At 47.0% G+C, this 26,850-nt stretch overlaps 2 protein-coding genes across 5 annotated transcripts in view; one reads left to right on the top strand and one right to left on the bottom strand.

Moving 5' to 3' along the window:
- ANO8 (anoctamin 8) overlaps positions 1-8,614 on the top strand; it is a 62,613-nt gene extending 53,999 nt beyond the window's left edge. For all 3 annotated transcript variants that reach the window (XM_075611099.1, XM_075611096.1, XM_075611097.1), the window contains 5 exons: positions 733-1,479; positions 2,604-2,795; positions 3,494-3,625; positions 4,719-4,829; positions 6,249-8,614. In XM_075611099.1, the coding sequence (XP_075467214.1) occupies positions 733-1,479; positions 2,604-2,795; positions 3,494-3,625; positions 4,719-4,829; positions 6,249-6,893 (1,827 nt within the window). In that variant the 3' untranslated portion in view covers positions 6,894-8,614. The remainder of the gene's footprint in view (positions 1-732; positions 1,480-2,603; positions 2,796-3,493; positions 3,626-4,718; positions 4,830-6,248) is intronic.
- A 10,600-nt stretch (positions 8,615-19,214) lies between these two features.
- DDA1 (DET1 and DDB1 associated 1) lies at positions 19,215-24,768 on the bottom strand. Of its 2 annotated transcripts, none has more exons than XM_075611095.1 (5): positions 24,644-24,768; positions 23,650-23,730; positions 20,713-20,759; positions 20,001-20,062; positions 19,215-19,544 (listed from the first exon to the last, which is right to left on the bottom strand). In XM_075611095.1, exons 2-5 carry the CDS (start codon positions 23,697-23,699, stop codon positions 19,437-19,439), a joined length of 267 nt encoding a protein of 88 aa, XP_075467210.1. In that variant the 5' UTR covers positions 23,700-23,730; positions 24,644-24,768; the 3' UTR covers positions 19,215-19,436. The 2 variants fall into 2 exon arrangements, with proteins under 2 accessions (XP_075467210.1, XP_075467209.1); XM_075611094.1 differs by having other exon boundaries at positions 20,713-20,764; positions 24,644-24,767.
- Positions 24,769-26,850: the final 2,082 nt, after the last annotated feature.

Here is a 26,850-nt window from a genome sequence, read left to right as displayed (position 1 = left end):
GCGGACATAGAATGTTGCAGGCGCCCGCCTGCCACGAAGAGCTTACAATCTAATGGTGTCAGGGAGAGGAAGTGACTCACCCAAGGTCACAAGGAGAGCTGACTGTGGGATTGACCCACTTCAAAAGGCTGCGCCAAATGTAAGAACCGCCTGGCGCAGATGATTAAAAGCTGCACATGTGCATCACCCTAAAACGTGACGTGATTTAAAAAAAAAAAGGGGGGGATCGAGTTGATCCATTTCATTGTAATGTGGCGGTTATGCAACGAAATCCTTCTTTTGACACTCCCCATATCGCCAGCTGACGCACCCGGGGGAGGGGGGGGGGCAAAAAAAGCGGTAGGTACTTGGACGCAAAGAGACGCGAGATGGTAATGTCACGTCAGCTTTGCTCCAAAATTGCCTTGAGACATGTCTGCAGTATTCTTACCGCTATGTGTCGAGCAGATGGCACTGGAATATTGAGCCGCATAACGCATCAAATAAATGTCCAAAGTATTTTATTCGGTGCTTCGAAGCAAAACTTGGATGTACAGGCGCATGTGTACTAAGCGGTGCGGTGCCATAAGTCGCCAATCGATTCCATCTTTTCTGTAACTCCTTCATGATCTCTGCGGTCACTTGGGGTAATGGGCCGCAAAGGTGTCTTATGGCTTAGCACCGTTTAGTAAATATGGCCGATGTTCTCCAGCGTACGTGCCTATCCCATGAGTGCCTTGTTGCCCCCCACAGATGCTGGCCACGCTCCTCATCGTACGCCAGTTCCTGCAGAATGTGAAGGAAGTCTCCCAACCCCACCTGTATCAGAAAGTGAAACGGGGTGAGCTGAACCCCAGATCGGCCTGGCTCCTCACCCGACACGCCCTGCGGCTGCTCGCGCAGAAGTACGCCTTCCCCCATCGGCCGCTGAGGCCGCCCGGGGACCCGCAGGAGACGGGCACCAGCGGGCGTAAGAAGTGCCTCAACGGAGGGTGCGGAGTGCCAGACGAGGAGGAGGAGGGAGTGGTCTCTGAAGAGGAAGAGGTGGAAGAAGAGAGTATCATGGATTGTGGGTTGAAGCTGAAGAGGGTCAGCTTCATGGAGAAGGGGCAGAGGAGAGGGGAGGGGGGCGCAGTGTCCCAGCAAGAAATAGAGGAGGAGGAGGACAGGTTCCTGCAGGAGGGCAGCCCCACGCTGGTGGAGAGAGGCAGCGACCCGGCCTCCGTCTTCCAGCTGGAGGAGGATGAAGAGGACGAGAGAGAAGGTGCTGGGGGGACGCTGGACGGAGGGGAGCAGGAGCCAGGGGTGAAGCTGAGGCAGCACAGGAGGAGGAGGAGGAGGGCGAGGGCGGCGATGGAGGAAGAGCAGGGGAAGGAGGGAGAGGAGGAGGAGGAGTGGTGGGGGAAGCAGAATAGAGACTCGTGGATGGATCCCCCAGAGGAGAATTATTCAACCAAGCTGACACAGGCCGAGGTGGAGAGTTGTATGAAGAAATACGAGGTGAGTTATGTGTGCTCTATACGTATGTGTGTATATGTACAGTATGTATATTTATACGTATGTGTGCATATGTACAGTATGTATATTTATACGTATGTGTGCATATGTACAGTATGTATATTTATACGTATGTATGTACATTTATATGTATGTGTGTATATGTACAGTATGTATATTTATACGTATGTATGTACATTTATATGTATGTGTGTATATGTACAGTATGTATATTTATACGTATGTATGTACATTTATATGTATGTGTGCATATGTACAGTATGTATATTTATACGTATGTGTGCATATGTACAGTATGTATATTTATACGTATGTGTGCATATGTACAGTATGTATATTTATACGTAAGTATGTACATTTATATGTATGTGTGTATATGTACAGTATGTATATTTATACGTATGTATGTATATTTATATGTATGTGTGTATATGTACAGTATGTATATGTCTATCTATCTATCTATCTATCTATCTATCTATCTATCTATCTATCTATCTATCTATCTATCTATCTATCTATCTACCTATCTATCTATCTATCTATCTGTGTCTTTCTATCTGTGTCTCTCTCTATCTGTGTCTCTCATTTATCATCTGCCTCCCATTGAAGTAAATGAGTGTTAACCCTTTCACCGCAACACGTTGCTGGCGCCTCTGGCAGCAAAATGGTGTTGCTGAGTGAACACTTTCACGCCAGATTGAATCGTCTACGCATGTATGATCTGTCTATTTATCTGTGAGCTGTATATAGATATATCTATTTGTCTATCTGCCTATCTCCTTCAGTTTTTATAAAATACATTGTTAAGAGATGTGGATCTGTATATCTGTTTCTATACGCGTGTGTGTGTACGTGTGTGTTTTTTTCATTCTATTTTGCTAGCTGTGTACATTATGACTTTGCTGAATTTCCCAAGGTCACTTTGATACTGTAGCTCTGTTTTAACACTGTGTTGCTGGGTTAATATGCATTGCATTTTGACCTCAGCAATGGGTTATGCGCAGCTTGATACACATGCAGGCGTTTCACCCCTCAGGGGACTTGCTGTACATTGAAACGTGGAAACTGCCTTTAAGCCGCAGTAACACCCCCTGCTCTCACAGGACACCTTCCAGGATTACCAGGAGATGTTTGTGCAGTTTGGGTACGTGGTGCTCTTCTCCTCGGCCTTCCCTTTAGCCGCGGCCTGCGCCCTGGTCAATAACATCATTGAGATCCGCAGTGACGCCTTCAAACTTTGCTCCGGGCTGCAGAGACCATTTGGGCGGCGTGTGGAGTGTATAGGACAGTGGCAGGTAAGGAGCAGGGAATAGTATGATTTAAAGCTGCAGACAAAGCAATATCCTACACGAACCCCCGAGCCGAATCTTCTCCGATCAATCACAGGAGAACGGATTTATCGGCAATTTAGATAATTACTTATCATTGTGTGGATTTTATTGATGAAAATATTAAAATGGGGGGGGGGGGGGGGGAATGGCAGCTTGGACTGCTGCTTTAACACTACTTTCTAATCACATCCTACACTTCCACATCCTGTTTTTAAACTTCCTATTGGCCAGGAAGTATTGCCAGTATCTTTACAGGCAGGTATCTTGAGTTCCCGCTGAGTTCCCGGAGCTGAAAATAACGTGCTTTAGCACCAGGGGCCTTTCTGGTTCCCATGGTGACATCACAGAGCTGCTTCGCCCTCATTGGGCGAACCGCTCACGTGACCTGCCCGTCGCCCCGAGGAATCAGTTTGAACTGATTATTTGCGCAACGCGCTCCCGGTTCTGCGCGCACGCTCGGTCTATGGGCGCGATAATTGCCTTAAGGCAATGTGATCGCGCGCACGCCTCTGCGCAGTTTTCGGCAGCATGGACGCCGCCTAAGAGAGCTCACTTTTGGGTGAACTACACCTTTGAGACTATTGCTCTGTAGAGTGTCAGCTCTTGGGTAAGTGCACAGGGTCGGCATCCCATGAATGCTTTGTGTGGTCCTCCTCTTGCAGAACGTGATGGAGGCGATGGGAGTTCTAGCCATCATTGTAAACTGCTACCTGATTGGTCAGTGTGGTCAACTGCAGAGACTGATACCCTGGCTGAGCCCTGAGACGGCTATCATTTTTATTGTGGTCCTAGAGGTTTGTTAAACACCCTCCCCCCACAGCAAGATGCTCACACACACACAGCTATCTCTTGTCTTGCTCACACACACAGCTATCTCTTGTCTTGCTCACACACACAGCTAACTCTTGTCTTGCTCTCACACACAGCTATCTCTCGTCCTGCTCACCCACACAGCTATCTCTCGTCCTGCTCACACACGGCTATCTCTCGTCCTGCTCACACACACGGCTATCTCTCGTCCTGCTCTCACACACGGCTATCTCTCGTCCTGCTCACACACACACGGCTATCTCTCGTCCTGCTCACACACACAGCTATCTCTCGTCCTGCTCACACACACGGCTATCTCTCGTCCTGCTCACACACACGGCTATCTCTCGTCCTGCTCACACACACAGCTATCTCTCGCCTGCTCACACACACGGCTATCTCTCGTCCTGCTCACACACACGGCTATCTCTCGTCCTGCTCACACACACGGCTATCTCTCGTCCTGCTCACACACACGGCTATCTCTCGTCCTGCTCTCACACACGGCTATCTCTCGTCCTGTTCACACACACACGGCTATCTCTCGTCCTGCTCACACACACAGCTATCTCTCGTCCTGCTCACACACACGGCTATCTCTCGTCCTGCTCACACACACAGCTATCTCTCGTCCTGCTCACACACACAGCTATCTCTCGTCCTGCTCACACACACAGCTATCTCTCGCCTGCTCACACACACGGCTATCTCTCGTCCTGCTCACACACACGGCTATCTCTCGTCCTGCTCACACACACAGCTATCTCTCGTCCTGCTCACACACACAGCTATCTCTCGCCTGCTCACACACACAGCTATCTCTCGTCCTGCTCCCACACACACGGCTATCTCTCGTCCTGCTCACACACACACGGCTATCTCTCGTCCTGCTCACACACAGCTATCTCTCTTCCTGTTCACACACACGGCTATCTCTCGTCCTGCTCACACACAGCTATCTCTCGTCCTGCTCACACACAGCTATCTCTCGTCCTGCTCACACACACACAGCTATCTCTCGTCCTGCTCACACACACACAGCTATCAGTCGGTGAATATTGCATCCTCTCCCTGCAGCACTTTGCGCTACTCCTGAAGTACCTCATCCACGTGGTGATCCCAGACATCCCTGGGTGGGTGGCTGAGGAGATGGCAAAGCTGGAATACCAGAGGCGGGAGGCCTTCAAGGTACCCACCCTAATCTGTGCCACGCAGGGTGCGGGGGAGGGGTGCGTGGGTCAGTGGGTCAGTGGGTCAGTACCAGCTGTGTGCTTGTAAAAATATGTGAGTAACTGCAGCCAATCATTACACTGCAGCTAAAGAGATGTACAGTGAGGGTGCGGGGGTATCTAGTACCTGCATGAAAATAAACATGGGGGAAATGAGAATACAAGCTACCAAATATATATATATATATATATTATTAAACAAAAGACAGAAAAGCCCAAAGCTACATCTAATATGACAAAAATACACAGTGAAATTATTTTGTGGTGTCCCCCCCCCCCCCCCAGGTTTAAGATCGCTCCTCCCCAGATTCCAAGTAAGTAGGTCTTTTTCATTTTGCTGTGTTTGGATAGATCCAATGTGATCATTCTTTCTCTAATTATAGAGGTAAATAAGAATTTTAATCAGGTAGTGTTAGGACCTGCAAAATGTGGTAATGCCTTGATGTGGCTTGCAGGGTTAGAATGCTTTGGCCAAAGGGTTTAACTAAATGACCCCTTTTCAATAGAATATATAGGTATTTCACTGTGTATTTTTGTCATATTGGATGTAGCTTTGGGCTTTTCTGTCTTTTGTTGTATACATTTAGCCCAGTAGCACTCCTTTTGACACTTATATTTTGTGGTATGTTTTGGGGCTTCTGGATATATATATATATATATTTATTTATATTCTATAATCTATATGTGTTAGTATATCTATTTACATGGCTAAATGGATGCATACACCGATAGACAGATACACTGATAGACAGACAGGTACACTGACAGCTACAGTGATAGATACACTGATTGACAGCTACACCGATAGACAGAAACAGCGCTAGACACACAAAAGACAGATACACCAGTAGAAAGATACATTGAAAGACAGCTACACCTGCGATAGACAGATAGATAGATACTGTAGATAGATAGACAGACAGACAGATACATTGATAGATACGATAGATAGACAGACAGACAGACAGACAGATACATTGATAGATACGATAGATAGACAGACAGACAGACAGACAGACAGATACACCAGTAGAAAGATACATTGAAAGACAGCTACACCTGCGATAGACAGATAGATAGATACTGTAGATAGATAGACAGACAGACAGATACATTGATAGATACGATAGATAGATAGACAGACAGACAGACAGACAGACAGACAGACAGATACATTGATAGATACGATAGACAGACAGATAGACAGATACATTGATAGATACGATAGATAGACAGACAGACAGACAGACAGATACACCAGTAGAAAGATACATTGAAAGACAGCTACACCTGCGATAGACAGATAGATAGATACTGTAGATAGATAGACAGACAGACAGATACACGCTTTCATGCCCATCTCCTCCGTGCTTCACAGAAACACGAGCGTCAGGCTCAGCATCACTATCATCAGCAGCAGCGCAGGAAGCGCGAGGAGGAAGAGAGGCAGCGGCACGCCGATTACCACGCCAGAAAAGAGCGGGAGTCCCGGGGAGGGGACGAGGGGCGACCCCCCAGCCAGGACCCACCCCACGAAAAGAGCCAGAGCAAGCCCAAGCCATGCGGCGCCTCCGGTGGGGCCCACGAAAAGCCGAAGAGACCCAGTTCTTTGCTGGCCAGCAATAACGTGCTGAAGCTCAAGCAGATTATCCCCCTGCAGGGGAAGTTCTTGTCAAGCGCCAGCACCAACGCCAAATCTCCGCAGTCCCCTCCGGGGGTCGACACCAAAATCCCTAGCTTCCTTAGCTTCAAGTTCCTGAAATCCCCCGAGACGAAGAGAGAGGCAGCGCCAGAAAGGGCGCACTCCCCCACTAAGCCCTTCCACCCCGGCAAGCTCTTTAACTTTGGGGGCAGGGCCGAGGGGGGCAATGGGCTGGGGGCTCCCATCTCCACTCAGCCGCGGGGAGCCACGGGGATCCCCCCCTCGGATGCTGCGGTGCCTGGGAAGTCCCAGCTGAACGGGATCTCGGACGATGGGCTCTTCGAAGAAGGGGAGGAGCAGAGCAGGCCACATAAACAGTAAGGCCCCCGGGGGCCATATGGCCTCTTCTCCTGCAGAAAGAGGGCAGCAGCACACTGCAGGAGTTGGGTTGCCCTCAGAATAAAGTTCTCCTTAAGTGGGAACCCCTGATGATCCCTAATGGAGCGCGCTGTGTGCAAAGGGATCGGTTTCGCTTGTCTGGAAATGCTGCACTGTATAATGATGCAAAGTATCGCTACACAGGTGCAGTCCGCTGACAATAAGCTGCGTACAGCCGCAACCCCCAGGGCAAGAAGGTGCTGCGCTGTATAGTTATGAAGAGTATCTCTATACACTTTCAGCTCCCTTAATAATGAATATACTGCACTGTATAATGATGCCGAGTATCTGTATACCCTTCCACCTCCTGATAAGGAACATGCTGTTGTATAGTGACGCTGAGTATCTCTATACATTTCCAGCTCCCCTAATAATTAATATATTGCGCTGTATAATGATGCAGAATCTCTACACATATCCAGCCTTTGATCATGAATATGTAGCTCTGCATAATGATACAGAGTATATCAAACACATTTCCAGACCCCTCATAATGAACATGCTGAAGTGTATAGTTATGTCTGGTATCTCCATACACTTCAATCCCCCTCATAATGAACACGCTGGGCTGTATAATGATGAAGAGTATCTCTATACACTTCCATCTGCCTAGCATTGAACATGCTGGGTTGTAGAATGATGATGAGTATCTATACTCAAGCCTCCGCGGCTCTTTTTCTGCAGAGACAAATAGAACTTAAGGATTGCCCTTCCAGCAGTGGAAGGATTAGGGGGAGGGTGTTTGATGGCAACCCATCTCCTGCAGTGCCTTATTGCCCCCTGAAAGCATCCTTAAGCTTTGCTCTGGGTTGTCACTGCTGATTTTGTGTGAATGTCTCTCTCTGAAGGTAAGAGTGTGGTCAGTAATTGAGTCAACATCTGCACTACTGCAACCCATCACAGATCAATACCTTCCCGTACTGCAGCGTAAGATTACCAAACCCAGTCTCCTGTCCTAGACGCCGATAATCAGTGCCACCTCCCTCTTGCCCAGTAAGCTGAGGGTACCGCTGCCATTGGCCTTTAGTAAGGGTTATAGGGGCAATCCCCAATAACGACCATCTTCTTTCTTCCCCCCTCCCCTGTAAAAATAATGTACGACCAGTTCCAGGAAAAGAACTGGCAGCCCCAGACCTCGGGAACTCGCAAGCAGAATGTTCCCTGGGGTGGGGGGCTTGAACCCCTTCAGTGGTTGAAGAGCCATAACGAAAGTAGCGGTACTGTGCGTGACTTCAGGAAATGGGGAAAAAAATGTGTTATTTTGTAAAGTCTCCCGGCTGCTGAACTAAACAGTGCAAAAACAGTGCAAAAAACCACAACAGATTTAGTAAAGGAAAAACTCCACGTAACCTCTATGGGATGCCTTTCCTTTGATATAAATGCTGGTTTTGCAGCCGGGGGACTAAATAAACCCCTAAATATGTTTAACATTGAGGAGGGGGGGCGGGGGGGGGACTGTTTGGACCTTATTTTAGTACTGCACATTATGTGTATGCCTAGGAAGGGAGAGAGTGCAACTTTGAGGTTTGTCAAAAATAAATAGTGCACCTCCTAGTCCCCTCGCACTTCAACCACTGAACGCCTAGCTGCCAATAGTTCCCTTTGGTTCAAAGTGGGACTGCACCTTTAGCAGGGGTGGCCCACTCTAGTCCTCAAGAGATACCAACAGGTCAGGTTTTCAGGATATCCCTGCGTCAGCACAGGTGGCTCAATCAGTTGAGCCACCTGTGCTGAAGCAGGGATATCCTGAAAACCTGACCTGTTGGTAGCTCTTGAGGACAAGAGTTGGCCACCCCTGACCTATAGCATTTAAAAATACTCGGCGAGAGGGGGAGACTGGGCAGAGGGGGAGGGTAACAGTGGCAGCCCCTACGCATGTTTTACGTATTATTTGCACTATGCTTTAAGTGCGGAAATTCATTCCACCCCGCGCCAGTCTTCGCCTTTGCTGCGCTGGAGAGTAGGGGAGGGAAGGGGGTGGGCATTATTCTCCAGGCTTCCCTCCGATCCAGCCAGGAAAGGGTTTAGCAAAGAGGGCAGAATAAGAAAGGAAACGGGGGGGGGGGGGAAGGACCCTTAAAAAAAGACACCATATCATAATAATGTATGCAATAGTTTGACGGGAGAATCCGTGACTTAAGAAGGTAACGCAATAGGGGTTTTGGGGAGTTTGACCTGCCACCAAAGTGCGAACGTTGTGTCGTGGTAAAACTTCGGTGTTAACCCTTGCCGTGCCAGGGTTGAAGCGGCATCACATGTTCCTACAGAGAAATAGAACATCTCGCAGCATATTAAATCCATATCTACAAGGGGCCGGACATCAGCTCTGCAGTTTTGGGAACCCGGTAATTCAGTATGCGGCATTGACAGGTCTGCCAGTCGGGGATTTTCTTGGCTACTTCTCTGTCCCGTCGAACTCCGGGAAAGTGGGCTGTTTATATCCCGGACATATCAGTAGTAGCTCCTGTCCTGCACAGGGATATGTAGAACCGAGCTTGGTGTATTATCAGTATAAGTCAGAGGTCCTCAACTCCAGTCCTCAAGGGCCACCACCAAGTTAGGTTTATGGATGTCCCTGCTTCAGCACAGGTGGCTCAATCTTCGACTGAGCTGAAACAGGGGGCTGTCTTTGACTGAGCTGAAGCAGGGATATCCTGGAAATCTGACCTGTTGGGGGTCTTGAGGACTGGAGTTAAGAACCCCTGGGTTAAGTCGTGGGTTAAAGGAACAGTCCCCCTTTGCAGACAGAAACTCGCCACTATAATTGGCTTCTTTTAGAAGACTTAAAGATCCCGATAGTAAAAATATTGTCATCAGGTGCTATTTAAAAAGCAGTTGTGCCTAATAATGGCATTAGTCATTTCCAGAGAAGATGAATGAGGAGAACGAGGGGGTGGGACTTTGCCAGGGAGACAGGAGGTTCCACAAACCCCTAGAGACAAAATAAATTAGATAAAGATCATATCAATCTTCCAGAGCACCTAATGACCAGAAGGTCAGTAAAGGGACAGTCTCTCTTAGGCCCCAAAAGAACCTGTAAGTGGGCTCATATGGGCTTCTCCTTTAAGGCACAAATTCCCTGCTACAATTCCATCTGAGGTGGTGCTTGAGCCCCCGCCCTGTGAAATAGAATGACAGAAAGATACAGAATGCAAAAGTGCAACACAAACTAATCCTGTCTCCCACTCCCTGCCCAGGTAGCTGCAGTGGGATTTAGTCTGTGCGTTAGCGAGGCAGAATTCTGATGGCCCATGTAATTAATTATACTGAATAGACAGAAAGAGTTAAAAAAAAAAAAAAACCTATGCAAAGACTACATTTCACATAATGCTTTTAGCATATAAATAAAAATAAAAAAAGATTTGTCATTTTGTTATAAAAGGGTAAGACGTGTGATGCTGCTTGTGGGGGCACCGAAAGGGGTTAAAAGGCTGATTTTTATGGGTTAAACTTAACCCTTCAGCTGCTGGATGCCTTATACGGTCCCCAGGTGGATAGGGTAAAATAACCCCTCTAGCGGTGAAAGGGTTAAGCTTCTAGTGGATCCAGTTAAAGGTTAAGTCTGCTTTTGATAACACTCTGTGTTCATGCCGTCCCAGTTCTGGTGCCTGACATCGCCAGTGCGGGGGTTAATCATTGCCGTGTCCGGAACTCAAAGGGGAACAGGTGAACATCTTCCGGATCTTTGCAATGCCGAACTGCAGGTAAAAAGGGGCAGTCCCACTTAGCAGACAATAAAATTCACATAGGAAAAATGGAACAATGTCAGCAGTACCCCTATAAAAAAAGATTGAATCCCCATTAAATAGGAAACCTTGGTTTGTGCCCGGCAAAAAAAAATAATAATGTATTTTTCTTTTTCCATGTGAACACTATAATTCTGCATCACCTCAACCATTGGCTGGCTATTCACGGTGTGATTACTTTCCAAGGAGAATGGTAAGGGGCAGTGGTGTATTTCCCACTAGGCTCAGGCCTGATGGGAAGTCACTTCGCAGTTGCGGCCGCATCGTTACCTGCCGCCCCCTCCTCCTGAACCGCGGCATCAAATGACGCCGCGGACGTCACCAAATGTGATGTCACGCGGTGTCTCGTTGCCATGGCAACGTGACGCCGTGCGGCGTCACATTGGTGACGTACGCGGCGTCGTTTGCTGCCGCGGTTCAGAAGGAGGAGGGGGCGGCAGCAGCAACAGCTAAGTGTCATGGGGCGGCAGGTTTTCTAATTCACCGCTGGAAAGGGGTAATCACACTTTGCCAGCAGAATAGGGAATTCCACACGCAGTCTTGTCACAGAAGTCATCTAAAGCAGGGGTGCTTTACCCCAGTCCTCAGGAACCCCCCAACAGGTCAGGTTTTAAGGATATCCCTGCTTCAGCACAGGGGGCTCAATCAGAGCCACCTGTGCTGAAGCTGGGATATCTTGAAAACCTGACCTTTTGGGAGGGTTTTGAGGACTGGAGTTTAGCGCCCCTGATCTAAAGATTGCATCATGCCTTTAAACTATTTAAACTTTCAAAATCTATTTGAATATACCTACACTTTGTCTGTATCCCTGTAAAGAAAAAAAGCTGGTCACCTAAATTTAACGCAATAAATATATTATTGGCATTAGTACACGTTGGTCCTAAGAGGGGCTGCCCTTTAATCAGCAGTGCTATGGATGGAGAAATATTGCAAGCATTGTTCATCCAGGATGTTCATTTGGATCCGGTGCTATTCCTGTTGTTCTGTGGTTTTGTTTATGTATTTTCACTTTCTGTGGACCAGGGGGGCTCAACTCCAATCCTTAAGACCTCCTCCTCCCCCCCAACAGGTCAGGTTTTCAGGATATCCCAGCTTCGGCACAGGTGGTCCAATCTCTCTGATTGAGCCACCGGTGCTGAAGCAAGGATATCCTCAAAACCTGACCTGTTTGGGGGGCGGGACTTGAGCATCCCTGCTTTAGACTAGATCATGATAGATTAGTGATTCCCGACTCCAGTCCTCAGGTGCCCCCAGACAGCTCAGGTTTTAAGGCTGTCCTTGCTTGAGCCACCTGTTCTTACGCAGGGATATCTGTAAAACCTGACCGGCGGGGGTTCTTGAGAACTGGAGTAGGCAACCACTGTGATAGGTCACGGTCAATACCAACAATCTGATACGTAGGGTTAACCGCACATCAGGACCATGTTACTCTCCCAGCTGCACATTTTCCTACCCGCTGTAAACCCTGACCACGTTACACCCGTTTTTTTTATCCCATATTTAGGATTCCCCTTGTGTCCATCCTAACTCGTTTGAATTCCTTTACTGCAAGGGTGGCCAACTCCAGTTCTCAAGGGCCACCAACAAAGTCAGGCTTTAATAATATCCCTGCTTCAGCACAGGTGGCCTAAACATAACGACTGAGCGGAAGCAGGGATATCCCTAATATCTGGCCTGTGGGTGGCTCTTGAGGACTGGAGTTGGCCGCCCCTGCCTTGCTGTATAAGCCACCACCACCTCTGCTGGAAGGCGGATTCGTGTGTTGGAATAACAACATCTCGGATAAATAAAACAAATTGTTACTATGCAAGAGATTACAAAACAAACAAAAAACACCATTTTGCTAATAATGCAGATTTAAGTACAAAAACACAATTAGGATGTTCTAATGGCAGGTATCTCAAAGAATCCTATTTAAGGCACCCTCTTAAGAGGAAGGGAAACGCAGTAATTTCTCGAGGCATGTATAATTCTGACTCTTTGGCAGTGAAAAGGTTAAAAGTGCATCAGTCTCCAGTAATAAGAGGAATTCATTGCCTGTTCTATTGGGTCAAGTCCCTAGGAATAGAAGGCACCATGACCATAAATAGCCACAAGTAGCACTATAAACCGTAGGTCTTAGACAAGGGGAGGCCAACTCCAGTACTCAATGGCCACCAACAGGTCAGATCTTCAGGATATCACTGCTTCAGCACAGGGAGCTCAATCAGTGGCTCCATGTGCTGAAGCAGGGACATTCTGAAAACCTGACTTGTTGGTGCCCCCGTCTTAGGCCGCGGGCATGGTGCCTCGGGCCGCACTGAGCGGTGCTCCTGCTCAGCCTCGCCTGCTCAAGCTGGTGCTTCTTTGCGTCCTGGCAGGCGAGGCAGTGAGCGCGCTTTGGGGGCGTGGCGGGAGGCGGGGCTAGTCCCTCGTTCCCATTGGATGTTTGCGGTCACGTGACCGGCCCTCCGCTCTGGAAAGCACGAAAACTTAATTTTATATGTCGGCTGCAATTCAGCACGAGCCCGCTAAAGCCACACACATACAAGATGCAGGAGGTAAGTGTGCTGGCTCAGCATGCTATTTTTTACTATGCCCGCGGCCTTAGGCTGCGTCCACGCTGCCGCTGAGCGCTCATACTTGAGAGCGGTGTCCTGCATAATTTTGCAAGAGCGAGCGGGGGGGCATGGATCGGGGCTATTTCTGTGTGTGGCTGTGTGTATTTGTGCATTGACTGCTGCTGAGTGCGCTTCAAAGTCAATTTTGTTTGTCGCTCCAAGCTTGGGAGAGCGTACGTGGCCGTACCAATTGATTTTAATTGCAGTGAGCGCGCCAAGCGGCAGCGTGGACAGATCCTGTGCACTAAGGCAGAACAGAGTTCTCCCATTGCTTCCTGTAGAGCAATGCGTTGCAGGCCTCTCTGGCAGTGAATGGTGTTAAAGGGAGACCCTTTTCTAAACAACGTACGCTAGGAGCGGCTGAATAACAAGAAAGCAGTGACATTTCAGCCAGCGATTTGTAGGTCTTTTGGTTTCATATCTTTCATCCCAACAGTGTTTGTCTGCAATGCGGTGCTGACTCTTGGCAGCGATAGGGTTAAGCAGGTCTTTTTTTTAAAGGACTTTGCCGCAGTCAATCGCAGTACCACTGCTTTTTATGACATGTCCATCACTCATATCGACTGACCTAACAAATGTTGTTTTGACCCGAGAATTCTCTTTAAGTTTGGGTATCTTATAGATGCCCCCAAAAAACTACCTTTTTGTAAAGAATATAACAACCTCACTGTGCTACAAGTAACATTTTGGCTGCTTTCATTTCTTTGGAAATGAGTCACAAATGTAATTTCTTCAGTGGCAAAGTATTTCCTCTACCCCAATCCTGCCCTATCCAAAAAGGGGAGGGTGTTGACATCGGGGGCCGTCCAAGGGATTCAACCCTCTCCCAAGTCTCCAATCACCATGTTTGCAAATTACCTTTAAAATTTTTTATTGAAAAATACTTCTAGTTTTCAGATTTGGGTAACAAATAAACCATCAAGTCCCCTTAAACATGTCACTGCCATTAGTACACTATGGTCCTAGGAGGGACTGCCCATCTAACAAACCTTTTCTCCACCAGAGACCTGCATACCCTTGCGTGATGGTCTTTATACCTCTCCTGTAGCGGAGCTCCTGATAACATACTCAGCTTTCCTTCGTTTAACTCAACAGCCTGGGGATGGGGATATTTATTTCTTTAATTTATTTTCTCATATTTTTGTAAAATCCGCAGAAATGCAATAAAAATATATTTCAACAAAAAAAAAAAAGTGCCTTTATTTCCACTTCCTCCTCTGGCATTTGGGGAATGGTCTTGGTCAGGACACATGGATGCATTAACCAACAATGTAAGAACTAGATTTGAACGTTTGATTTAGGAATGTCTTTGTAAAGTTACAAAAATGCAGATACTAAATTGAGGCTAAAGCAATAGTTTTGAAAGGCAAAATCCTGTTCTGCTGTTTTGTACAGGCATACCCCGCATTAACGTACGCAATGGGACCGGAGCATGTATGTAAAGCGAAAATGTACTTAAAGTGAAGCACTACCTTTTCCCCACTTATTAATGCATGTACTGTACGGCAATCGTCATATACGTGCATAACTGATGTAAATAAGGCATTTGTAACAGGCTCTATAGTCTCCCCGCTTGCGCACAGCTTCAGTACAGGTAGGGAGCCGGTATTGCTGTTCAGGACGTGCAGACAGGCGCATGCGAGAGCTGCCGTTTGCCTATTGGGCGATATGTCCTTACTCGCGAGTGTACTTAAAGTGAGTGTCCTTAAACCGGGGTATGCCTGTATGTCTTTATTTATATAGCGCCAAAAGTGTACTCAGCGCTTCACAAAGAATACAGTACAGGGAATTAAAAAACAAACAAAAATGAAATACTTGTTAACAAGCCACAATATCAATATTATTCCTACTTCGTGTTATATTCGGCTGACTCATTAGGAGTCAATTTAGATTGAATTTGGTTCAGCTCCCTAGTAATATTAAATAAGCAGTTTAAACCTTTCAGGGTACGTGTGAATAATCACAGCTACATTTCGGAGTGTTGCAGGCGCTTTCGGTAACACATGGGTTAAGTGACCTAGTGAAAGTTCTTGAATTAACAACTAGTAGCTCTAAAAAGGGGCTCTTCAAAGAATGTCCTTGATGTTGACCTTACTCCAGGGGTGGTCAACCCCAATACTGAAGGGCCACCAACAGGTCAGGCTTTCAAGATATCTCTGCTTCAGCACAGGTGGCTCAGTCATCGATTTTTTTGCTCCTGCAATCGAAGCAGGAATATTCTGAAAGCCTGACCTGTTGGTAGCCCTTGAGGACTGGAATTGGCTACCCCTGCTATACACTTTGCACTATACATGGATTATAAATAAGCCTGATGTACCTTTGGGGAAACCCACCACCACTCTTTTCCTGCCCTAAACCCCCCCCCCTTCCCCAAGAAGCAGTGAACATACAGGTGGCGCACTTTAATTCCACAGTTTTATTGTATACAGTTATCAATTGCGTCGTAAAAATAAAACGTGATGAGATCGCTAACCAGGACACGGCAGAACAGAGTCTTATATTTACAACCAATCATACCGCGCAAGAACCCGAACACGCTCGGGCCCAGCAGACATTCAGGAATACATATTAACCCTTCCAGAGGGGCCAACAAACAGGTTCACATTTTAGAACTACCCTTATGGAACCAAAAGGGGTCTGGCAGTCGGAGAAGGTGGTCAGGAGTGCTTTTCCTCTGGGTCAGGGGCGGCCAACTCCAGTCCTCAAGGGCCACCAACAGGTCAGGTTTTAAGGATATCTCTGCTTTCAGCACAGGTGGCTCAATCATTCTAACTGAGCCACCTGTGCTGAAGCAGGGATATCCCCAATACCTGGCGTGTTGTTGGCCACCTCTGCTATAGTTTTTTTGTGTGTTTTGATAAAGGAGACCAGCCCAGATTCCGATGGAAATCACATTAAAAAAAAACAAAAAAAAGAAGCTTTTTAGATTCTTACCAATATCAGTCATTGGACCATTTCAAGTTTCGCCCACGTTGGAACGCAAGGGGGCTACTAAGAATAACCCCATGTGTTCAGCATGGCCTGAGGGAAGTAACTGGTGGCCACGGTGCTTTACCCCATGTGGAATTTGGAGCATGCCAATTTTGCCTAAGATCGGGATTTAATGTCGTATTACTCCCCATCAAAAAGAAATAAGAAGAGTGGCTTCAAAGCCCAAGAAGCAACACACACACACACACACACACACCGTTGACTTGTGATGTCATTTGTGACACTGAAGGGCTGATTGCCATTTATTTTGCTGCAACACAAACTAAATATAGCGATTCTAAACAGGGCTTTGCCAAAACATCTATATACGTAATGGCGGATCCCAGGCAGTATATAAGAGTGAGTTCCTGCGCACTTACACAGAGATCCACAAAAGGGTGCAAAGCTTTAATACACCTTTGCTCCAATTACTATTGTGTACTAAAGCGTAGCATCAGCTTGTGGATCTGGGCCTTCGTAATGCCCCAAACTGCACCTTAGCGTGGAAGGTAAAGCTGTCAATTACAGCATGAGCTTCCAAAGTCGCTCCCCACAAAGCTTTGCATCCACAGCAGTAAAGCATTGTGGGGGGTGACTTTGGACGCTCTCGCAGCAATTGACAGCGACACCTCCCATGCTGTCTGCTCAGGGAAGTACAATTTGGGGCCTTATTAAGCGCGAGTTCCAGCACGAGCTCAGGTCACTATACTGCCAGGGATCGGTCCGTTATAATATATTGATAAGTAGGCAATAAAACGTATTAATTAAGGCTTTCGAGGAACAAGATTTGTAGCGGGCGGGTGGACAATGTGTGTATAAAAAGACAAAGTTGGGAACCACTGCACTAATACATTGGAGCAGACTGCCTCAGATACAATAATACACTGTGCATACAGGGTTGTGTATGTATCTGAGTCAGTCTGCTGTGTGGGTGTCTCCGTGTGACTGTGACACCCTCTCACTCATTACACCAAGTACACAGTTGGCCAGTTGAAGCCTATCCTGGTTTAAAAACAACTGGGGGAATAGTTAGGTTTGAGCAAGCTGTAATCAGAAGGGGCTGATGAATCTTAACACACCTCATCCCTTTTACAGTTGTAGAGATCACACACCAATTGCTTCTTTACTAATTCCATGACAGAACATTTAGACTTCAGTTTTTTTATTTTAGATTTCAATATTGTATAGCACTACTGTACAAGTACAATTATTTTTACATTCTGTACACATTTGACATTGTTGAGGCTGGATATTAAAAAGGATGTGACCTGCTTTGCAATGCCCCGCAGGGCTGTCTGCCAGCAAAGGGGTTAAGGCTCATTCACTGAAGCCTAAAATAAGCAGCTCTGCTAAACTACACTAGTTTTATGGCAACTTTGGGCTATTGCCCAGACAAAGTGTAATTACAACACAATTCCTTCGGTACTGAAGAGGGCAATGCTTTACAGGTCCCTTAGGCATTGAAGGGGTTAAAAAAAAACACCATCTCCTGAAAACTAACCAGCTGCAATATAAAGCAACACGGAATATGACTGCTGTAATAGAGAGATAACCTGTATTATGTTACAGGGTAGTATGTTCACAGGAATGCAAAGTGGTCCCACACAAGAAGCATGGTACCTTGACGTGTTGATATTGAGAGACTGGCCCCCTAGTCTAACATGAGGCACGTCATTCTGTGGTGTTAAACAGAAAAAGAATACCTATTTTTACACAACACCTGCATTTCCTTATTTACATTCTTAACACCTCACATGCAAAGTGGCATCACTGGAAAGCTACAGAACTTTGCAAACTCAGGATCAGAGACTGCGATACGAGACTGAAGGACTGGTCAGTTCTGAGCACAGAATTAGTATAACAGGGTGGGCGAGTGTTGGGGCTATTTCAGATTTTGAACTGAAGGAGCATTTAGGTTTGTAGAGGAGTTATCCAACCAAAAGACACCTGCTCATCTTTAATGCAGCTGGGAGGAGTAAGGTCATTTGATCTGCACCCTAGGTGTGGACGTTTCAAATGGCCACTGGGCAAGGGAACCTTGCCATCACTATGAATACAGGAACACAATGCAGCTATAAGTTATTAGTTCTGAAACCTGCGCTGAAAAGATTCAGGATGTAAAAGTCTCTTTAATTACATAAAACAACATTTGTTTTAAAGGGTATCCCCCCCCCCAAAAAAAATCAGTAAAATGATCCGAACGAGTAAAAAGTAAACGTAACAAAAAAAAAAGTATACATAGTCTAATGGTGATGTTGGATTTAACCACTTTGATGCCAGGGGCCCACATTGCAATACCAAAATCCTTCTTCCTGTTATTGGGGGGCAACCAAATGCTACTACACGTATCAGTGTCAGCTCTGGCAATCCTGTACGAAGTAGAAAGCTGGGATGTACATGCACGGGATGTCATTGTAATTAAGTTGACAAGGGTGCAATTGAACTCACAACCTTGTGCATTTAAGATCAACACCTCAACCCCTAGACTGCACGTTCCCTCTCCATTACGAGAAAATCCCTGCTCAGTACTGCAGTCTTCCTCCTAAAAGCACGCACACAAATCTCATTGTTGGCGCACAGCTATCCAGATACAAGGCATGTCCATAATAAAATCCAGTTGGTGTAGTAAGGCTTAGAAAAACATGGCATGCAAAAAAGGTGTTAATCAGGATGCTTTCTGCCACACATACATACCACAATGACAACTTAGCAGCTAGTAAAGATATTTGATTCACAGGACTAGCTTTGTGAATTTATTACAAAAACATCCATCAACCTTTTAAGTTGTTTGCTGAGTGGGAGGGGGTGGTTAATTTCTCAAGCAGCAAAGAACTTCTCTCCAGCCTTGCTACCCCTAAAAAAGGATGTTACAGCAAACAGGGGGGGGGGGGGGGGAAATTGTTAAAAAAAATCTACACACGCTAAGGTGAGCAGCAAAAAAAAAAAAATCAGTTAAAAATTTTTTTTGTTTTATTAACGTTTTAACACCATCCTTTCTCCAACTTGGTTTGTTTCGCAGCATAAATAAAATCTGGAAGAAATAAATACAATTTTGGCTCCTATGAGATCAGAAGACAGAGGGGGGACAGAGGAAAGGCCGTGCCTCCCCCATGCAGGAAGCTCCTGTATATTAAGGGAGGGGCGGGTTATAAAGGCGGGGTCCGCGGTGCCTAAGTGTCCTCGTTCATGTCTTGGCTGTCTGTCCGAGCGATTTTTCGGGGGGGCGCAGAGGTCTCCCCTATTTCTAACTGGTCCTGGTCTCTTTTCTTTGCTGCGTTCTGCGTCAGAAATGGAAACAGATAGAAACTGTCAGGACAGCTTCACAAGAAGCCAAGCGCAGCAAGGGTTAAGTATAAAGGACAGTGATCGCTGTAATATAGCTGGCTCACATCCGCCGAGAACTACCAGGACTTCAATGTGCAGTCCCAACCATTAACAAGTCACTACAATGTAACCCCTTGAGTGCCAGCAACACAGTGCATTGCATTCAAGGGGTTAATAATCCCTGGTTGTTTCAGATTTTAACATTTCACAGGAGCAGCGATTATTAAGAGGGACGTGGGGTGCGGGAATGTCCATGTTCATATTAAACAATAAAATGGATCAGAAGTGAAGGGGGGGGGGCAAGAGGGGGCCGCACCATTAAATAAGGAATGTATGTTGAAAACCATTCAATGAAGATGCAACAATACAGTACAAAGTCAAGAATATGAGAGATTGCAATAGATCCTTACCTTTTTGTCCCATTGCTGGTGTAGATAACGCAAAAGTATGTTTGTTTTTTCTGTTACTATGACTGAAAAAGAAACGACAAGTTGAAACGTTCGCCATCGTATGTCACCTTTTAGAAAGCATTCTCCCAGCTTAACCCGAGGCCTCGAAACGCACAGTTTCTCATCGTCTGCCACGGGAGCCGACAGGGACAGCAATGCAAAGCAACAACGCTAAGTGGGCCACAAAGTGCTAGGATTCAGGTGCCACCGTGAAGAGCTAGGCGGAGATCGGCTTTAAACATACAGTATATTTAACTAGAGAGCACAAATAAGTGAGTTCAGAACTTTTCTTTGATCCCATTGATTATAGAACATATTAAAAAAAAAAAAGTATTATTGGTTAGGAAGCTTTTGGTAAAGGAAACATCATTATGCTGCGCGCCATCTCTACACATTATTATTATTATTATTATTTTAAGCCTGATGTTGCTGTTTTAAATTGTGTTTTTTTTTTATAAAGCCTTTTATTCTTTATACTACACCCAGAGCGTTAACAAGTTAAGGAACATTGATAAACAGAAGCAAATAAACCATGCTTTAAAAAACAAAACAAATTATATAGATAGATAAAGCTGCAGTCTTAATCCTGCATAAATCCTGTGTGAGACCCCATAAGAGGCTGCCGGTTTCAACCCTACAGTCTTCTGAAGAATTTTTAATCTAAAACACTTACTTTGGTCAGAAGGGTATTCTCTTGTGGGGAGGTAAACTGATGGCCGTCTGTTCTGTAACACAATTTACTTCACGTTAGAAAGAGGTTAGCGTGTATGGCAGAGACCACTTTGGGGCATGAAAGGGAAAAGAACATTTATCCAGCTCACTGTCATTTTCTTGTCCTGGAACCATGGCAATGGGCACATAATTACCCTCCCCATGTCTAATATATATGAGTTGTATTTTTCGGCTATGGGAGATACCAAAAGACTATCGGCAGGTAGTATTAGGGGCCTGTATGAGTACCTACAGAATTCAATTTTCCGCCCTACTCCAGCTAAGGATGGACTTAACCCTACGTTGCCCACTGCCATGGGGAACAGGAAAATATAATTTTGTACATGGTGAAACAAACTGCATGCAAAATAATGTGCTCTGTATGGTAAAGGATTTGGGTCGCCTCCCCCAAACAGGACCAATAAAACCGTGTGATGTGTACTTCACAACCCATTTCCAGCTTCAAAGTCAACAACCTAATTCCGCTAATGATTCCTAAATGATAAAAACAGTTGCCCTTGAATGAGTTGCTGTCTCAGTACTTCCTAAATCTCTTCACCGCCAAAGATGCGAATAGTCCTTCAAATTTAGACCACAAAGCACAACAGCAAATACCATCCATTACATATACTATGTAAGGGGCGGCCAACTCCAGTCCTCAAAGGCCACCAACAGGCAAGGTATTAGGGATATCCCTGCTTCAGCACATTCTGGCTGAGCCACTAATGTGATACCTTCATTAGGGCTGATACCTAACTGAGGTAAAGGATGTTGAGCGTGAACACAGCCCTTTCAAAAGATCAGTGGCAATTTATTAAGAGCCCGCACAATTATTAATTAATACAACTCAATAATATGGAAAAACGCTGGCCAATTTCTCTACAAATCAATGGCAGGACAACGGGAACATTTGCAAGTAGCTCTGGGATGAGCTACGCGAGTAAGCTCTTTACTAGACAAGAAATTAACGTTAACCTCCAATAGATCCATAAAGAAAGTTTGGGAAAAGTATGATCAATCAAGCCAAAGACCATAGAGCTACTAAAACATTAACTCCTGTAATGCCCGGGGATAGCAATGCAGGCCTCTCAGACACTAAAGTGTTAAGTCAACACTGGGTACACATGGTGACAAGTTACCAACCAACTAGCCTGCAGACCAGTTGGTGGCCACAACTCCAGTCCTCAAGGACAACCAAGAGGTGAGGTTTTCAAGATAGTCCTGCTTCAGCACAGGTGGCTCAATCAGTGTCTCATTCGAAGACTGAGCCACCTGTGCTGAAGCAGGGATAACCTGAAAATTTGACCTCTTGGTGGCCCTTGGGGACTGAAGTTGTGGCCACACCTCGCCTGGACAGGCATACATGGATGAACCAAACCATGTCTAGCGATGTCTGATCATTTGCTCTTGTTTAGTACCAATGAAGATTTCATACGGCAACACACATTGTATGCCACTTTTAATTAAGTAGGCCTAAAGATGGGATATTCTGACGCATTGTACATGGACATTCCCACCAGACATGTGCACTGGCTTCAAGGACAAAGTCCAAGAAAATCAACCTGCTTTATTACCAGCAGTCATATGTACTACAGCAGGGGGGCGCAAACTTTTTTCCCTGCGCCCCCCTGACGGCTGTCCCCTCGCTCCCGCGCCCCCCCCAACCCCAATTTACCCGCGCTCCGGCGTAATGACGTCACGTTGCCATAGCAACGTGACGTCACATGACCTCGCAGCGTCATTTTGACGCCGCGTTGCCATGGCGCCGCAGGGAGGAAGCCGCCGGAGCCACGGTAAGTAAGGTTTACAGAGGCCATGCAGCTCCCCCGGCACTTAATTTAAGTGCCTTCGGGAAGCGCGCGGGGCCTCTGTAAACCCCGCGCCCCCCGTCGGCAGGGTCGCGCCCCCCCTGGGGGTCGCGCCCCACAGTTTGCGCACCGCTGTACTACAGAATGGCAAGGCTTCTAGGTCACTTTCCTATGCACTTGGAAAGGGGAACGTTTTTATTAATCAGCAATAGGGGGGCCTTCTCAACACCTGTTCAGCAATGAATTTGCAATAATAATGTAACCATTGGATGCTCAACTCCAGTCATCAAAACCCCCCTTAACAGGTCTTCAAGGTATCCCTGCTTCAGCAAAGGTGGCTCAATCTGATTGAGCCACCTGTGCTGAAACTGGGATATCCTGAAAACCTGACCTGTTGGGGTGGCTTGAGGACTGGACTTGACCACCACTGATGTAACACAATCCATTAACAGTGTTAAGGGGCAAACCATGCCCAAGTTAACCATAACACAAGCATATGGTGCCGTTTCTAGCTATGTGGAAGCATAAGCCAACATGTAATATACCAGTAACCAGAGACTACGAGTTGTCAGGGTGCAAAACAAAATTGGTTCCTTATCTAGAAGTATATCTTCTGTGAATTATGTATTAGCGTTCAGGCAATAACCCTTTCAATACCATTCTCTCTGGCACTAAAGGGGTTAGCTTGCAACTCAGTTTCATGCTATAGGGCAGCGGTGCGCAAACTGGGGGGCGAGAGATTAACTGCGGGGGCGTGGGGTTTACAGAGGCCCTGCGCGCTTCCCGAAGGCCTCTGTAAACCTTACTTACCGGGGTTCAGCCGGCATCTGGAGACACGTTGCCATGGCAACGCAACGTCAAATGACGCTGCCGGTCATGTGACGCTGTTTTGCTATGGCAAAGTGAGGCCAGGAACCAAGGTAAGGAGGGCACGCGGAGGACAGCTCCCCAGCTATAGGGTAGGGGTGGCTGAATGACAACCACTTGTGCTGAAGCTGGGATATCCTTAATAACTAGCCTGTTGGTGGCCCTTACGGACTGGAATTGGCCACCCCTGGTATAAGCGCACACAAAGTTTTAAAGTTACTCACTGAGGCTTTGCACACAGAGTCTGCATGAAACCTGCTGAAGTTGCTCTCATTGTAGACAGGTAATCCTTTTAAAAAATCTGCCTGAAACACAAAGAAGGAAACAACGTTATGGGGAAAACCTCTAGTCCAAAATGTTTTCCGATTTGACACCTTTGGAGAAGTGGTTGAAGAGACCTGGCATATAGACTTAAAACAGGCAACAATTAGCTGCCATTTACCCAATTATACCTCAACAATCAGGACCCCCCCCCCCCTCTACACACACAGGGCCAGTCCCCCCTCCCATTATCCCCTTGCATCCCACACACAGGGCCAGTCCCCCCTCCCATTATCCCCTTGCATCCCACACACAGGGCCAGTCCCCCCTCCCATTATCCCCATGCATCCCACACACAGGGCCTGTCCCCCACCCATTATCCCCTTGCATCCCATAGACAGGGCCTGTCCCCCCTCCCATTATCCCCTTGCATCCCATAGACAGGGCCTGTCCCCCTTCCATTATCCCCTTGCATCCCACAGACAGGGCCTGTCCCCCTCCCATTATCCCCTTGCATCCAACAGACAGGGCCTGTCCCCCTCATTAACCCCTTGCATCCTACAGACAGGGTCTGTCCCCCTCATTAACCCCTTGCATCCCACAGACAAGGCCTGTCCCCCTCCCAACGCACAGACAGGGCCTGCCCCCCTCATTAACCCCTTGCATCCCACAGACAGACACTTGACCCCCTCAATAACCCACTCCACCCCACATACAGGGTCTGCCCCTCATATTAACCCCTCACAGCACATACAGAGCCGGCCTCATATGACCTCCCCCCCTTTTTCCCCCCAGGGCCTGCTCCCCTCCCCCAATAGTACTCTCCCCTTGTACAAGGCCTGTCTTGTGTCTCCTCATAATAAACACCCCCAATAATCGTGCAGCAGAGTCGCCCCCCTCACTGCCCCAGCTCCTCCCAGTCCGTATCACCGAGACCTCTTTGCTGTTCCCACTCACCATCTTGAGCTGCCTCACAGATCCTCCGGCCTCACCCACTCACACTAACCCAGCGCCGCCACTGCGGGAACTCCCGCCCACCATCTCCACTTCTCATTGGGTGCGCCGCTCCCTCTTTCCCTGTCTCCTATTGGCTCCTACCCATTTCTGTCAGGATATAACCCCGCCTCCCGCGCTCTGATTGGTTTTCCAGACCATCAGTCAGAGTTGTCATTGAGATAGTCAAGGTAGGTTGTCAGAGCTGATGACCTGCCTTGCCCGCTTAAGTCTGATTGGCTAGAAAGGACCTAGCTTCCTGTTGCAGGGGCCTTCGGGAGATGTAGTTTTCATAAGGTGTTGCCTATGTGATATCATTAAAGGAGATTGTCACAGCAGAGGAGGGATTCATTCTATCTCCTGCTGCCATTGGTTGAAGCTCAGAACCTTCATCTAATCCTAGCAGCTATCCTAGGGTTGTCAGATGTCCCGTATATACGGGATTGTCCCTTATTTCATTGACTTGTCCCGTTTTCCCGGAAATGTCTGTTGGGACGCATCATTTTCCCGTATTTTAGCGCCTTGACATGAAATGCCTGAATTTAACATTTCGGTAAAGAAATCATAAAAACTTAATTTCTACTTGAGTGAAATAGTTCCCTTTTTTGATTGATATTGTCTTACGTAATTATGAAAATAATAAAGTTAAGACACTGCCTGGTCATCTCATAATACCATGACTCCCAGCCCCTGTAGGCGTTACATTTGTCCCACCGGCTTGCTACTTGTTAGTGCCGTGCCATTCTTTACCCGCCCGGCCAAAAGCAGAGATGATAAAAAACTGAAGGATAGAGGCGCGTGTGTGACGTCATCGTGGATGCACGCGAGCTAAGGAAGTTCCGTGCACTCCGCCGATAGAATTCATTTTAACCCCTGATCGCCGCTCCGATCGGTCCTGCGGGACACTGTATCTGCCGGGGCGAACCAGCGGGGATGTCCCAATAGAAAACCCCCGAAGCCGGGGACCCCAGATCCCGCTTCAGCCACGGGCAGGCAGCGGCGAGAAGAAAGAACAAAGATGGCACCGCCGAGCGCAAGGGAGCGCGCGTCTGCACCAACAGCCAAAAAAAGAGAGAGGCAAGTTGCAGGACCCAAGGGGGATATCCCTGACAGAAAGGATACCCGGAGAAACTCAGGGCCACAGCAGGGGAGGAGGCAGTGGGGAAAGCTGTTCCTGGCAGAGAGCTGAGTATGGCAGAGGGAGACACAGTAATTACCAAACAGGACCTCCAGAACATGCTCAGAGAAATGCAAGCGGGCTTTCAGTCAGCTCTGGATAGAGCTGTAAAGGAATTTAAAACAGATGCTTCTTTATTGTCTAAAAGAACTACGGAGGTTGAAAATAAAATGGACCTTTCTTTACAGAATCAGGTAAATACTGACGACGAGGTCCTGCATCTTAATGAAGAAATAAGAGATATGAGGGATGGAATGGACGATCTAGAGAACAGGGAGCGAAGGCAGAATTTACGAATCCATCATGTCTCTGAGTCGGTGTCTGCAGAAGCCCTCCAGCCACATCTTAAGAGACTGCTTACGTCAATTGACCCCCAGCTACAACATGGCGATCTTTTGATGGACAGAGCCCACAGACCGAGATTTGAGGACCCCAAAAGAAGCAGATATGTGGTCCTAAGACTCCACCAATATGCAACCAAGGAAAGGATTATAAAAGGCTCTAGAAACAGTGGCTCAATTGCATTTGAAAACAATTCCATCCAGATTTTCCAGGATCTGTCCAGGGTGACGATTGAGAGGAGGAGAGGGCTGCGTCCAGTGACGGTGGTGCTCCAGGAAAAGGGTATTCGCTACCGGTGGGCCTTTCCGTTCTGCCGGGTGGTAAACCATGAAGGCAGACAGATCTCGCTCTGTTAACTCAAGGAATCAGCATCTTTTCTGTCGGCGTTGGGTCTGACCCCCAAGGAGAGATCGGGCCTGCACCAAAGACCTTGAGAAGATAACACGGATGACGATCGATCGGCTAAGGTTGCCCGGAGATAAAGGATTCAAGACCGACTGTGGCTTTGAGGGTTTCTCTGCGATTCCGTGGCCATCTCCTTGATCAGCGATTCAGCAACCCAGGGAAAGATATCCCGGATGTGTAGCTACATTTGTTTTCTCTCTTCTTTCCACTTTTCTCCCAGTCTCCCTCTATACTTTTTCCAATCTAT

This window comes from Ascaphus truei, chromosome 8 (assembly GCF_040206685.1).
Source record: "Ascaphus truei isolate aAscTru1 chromosome 8, aAscTru1.hap1, whole genome shotgun sequence".
NCBI lineage: Eukaryota > Metazoa > Chordata > Amphibia > Anura > Ascaphidae > Ascaphus > Ascaphus truei.
This window is presented reverse-complemented; position numbering and strand designations above follow the sequence as displayed.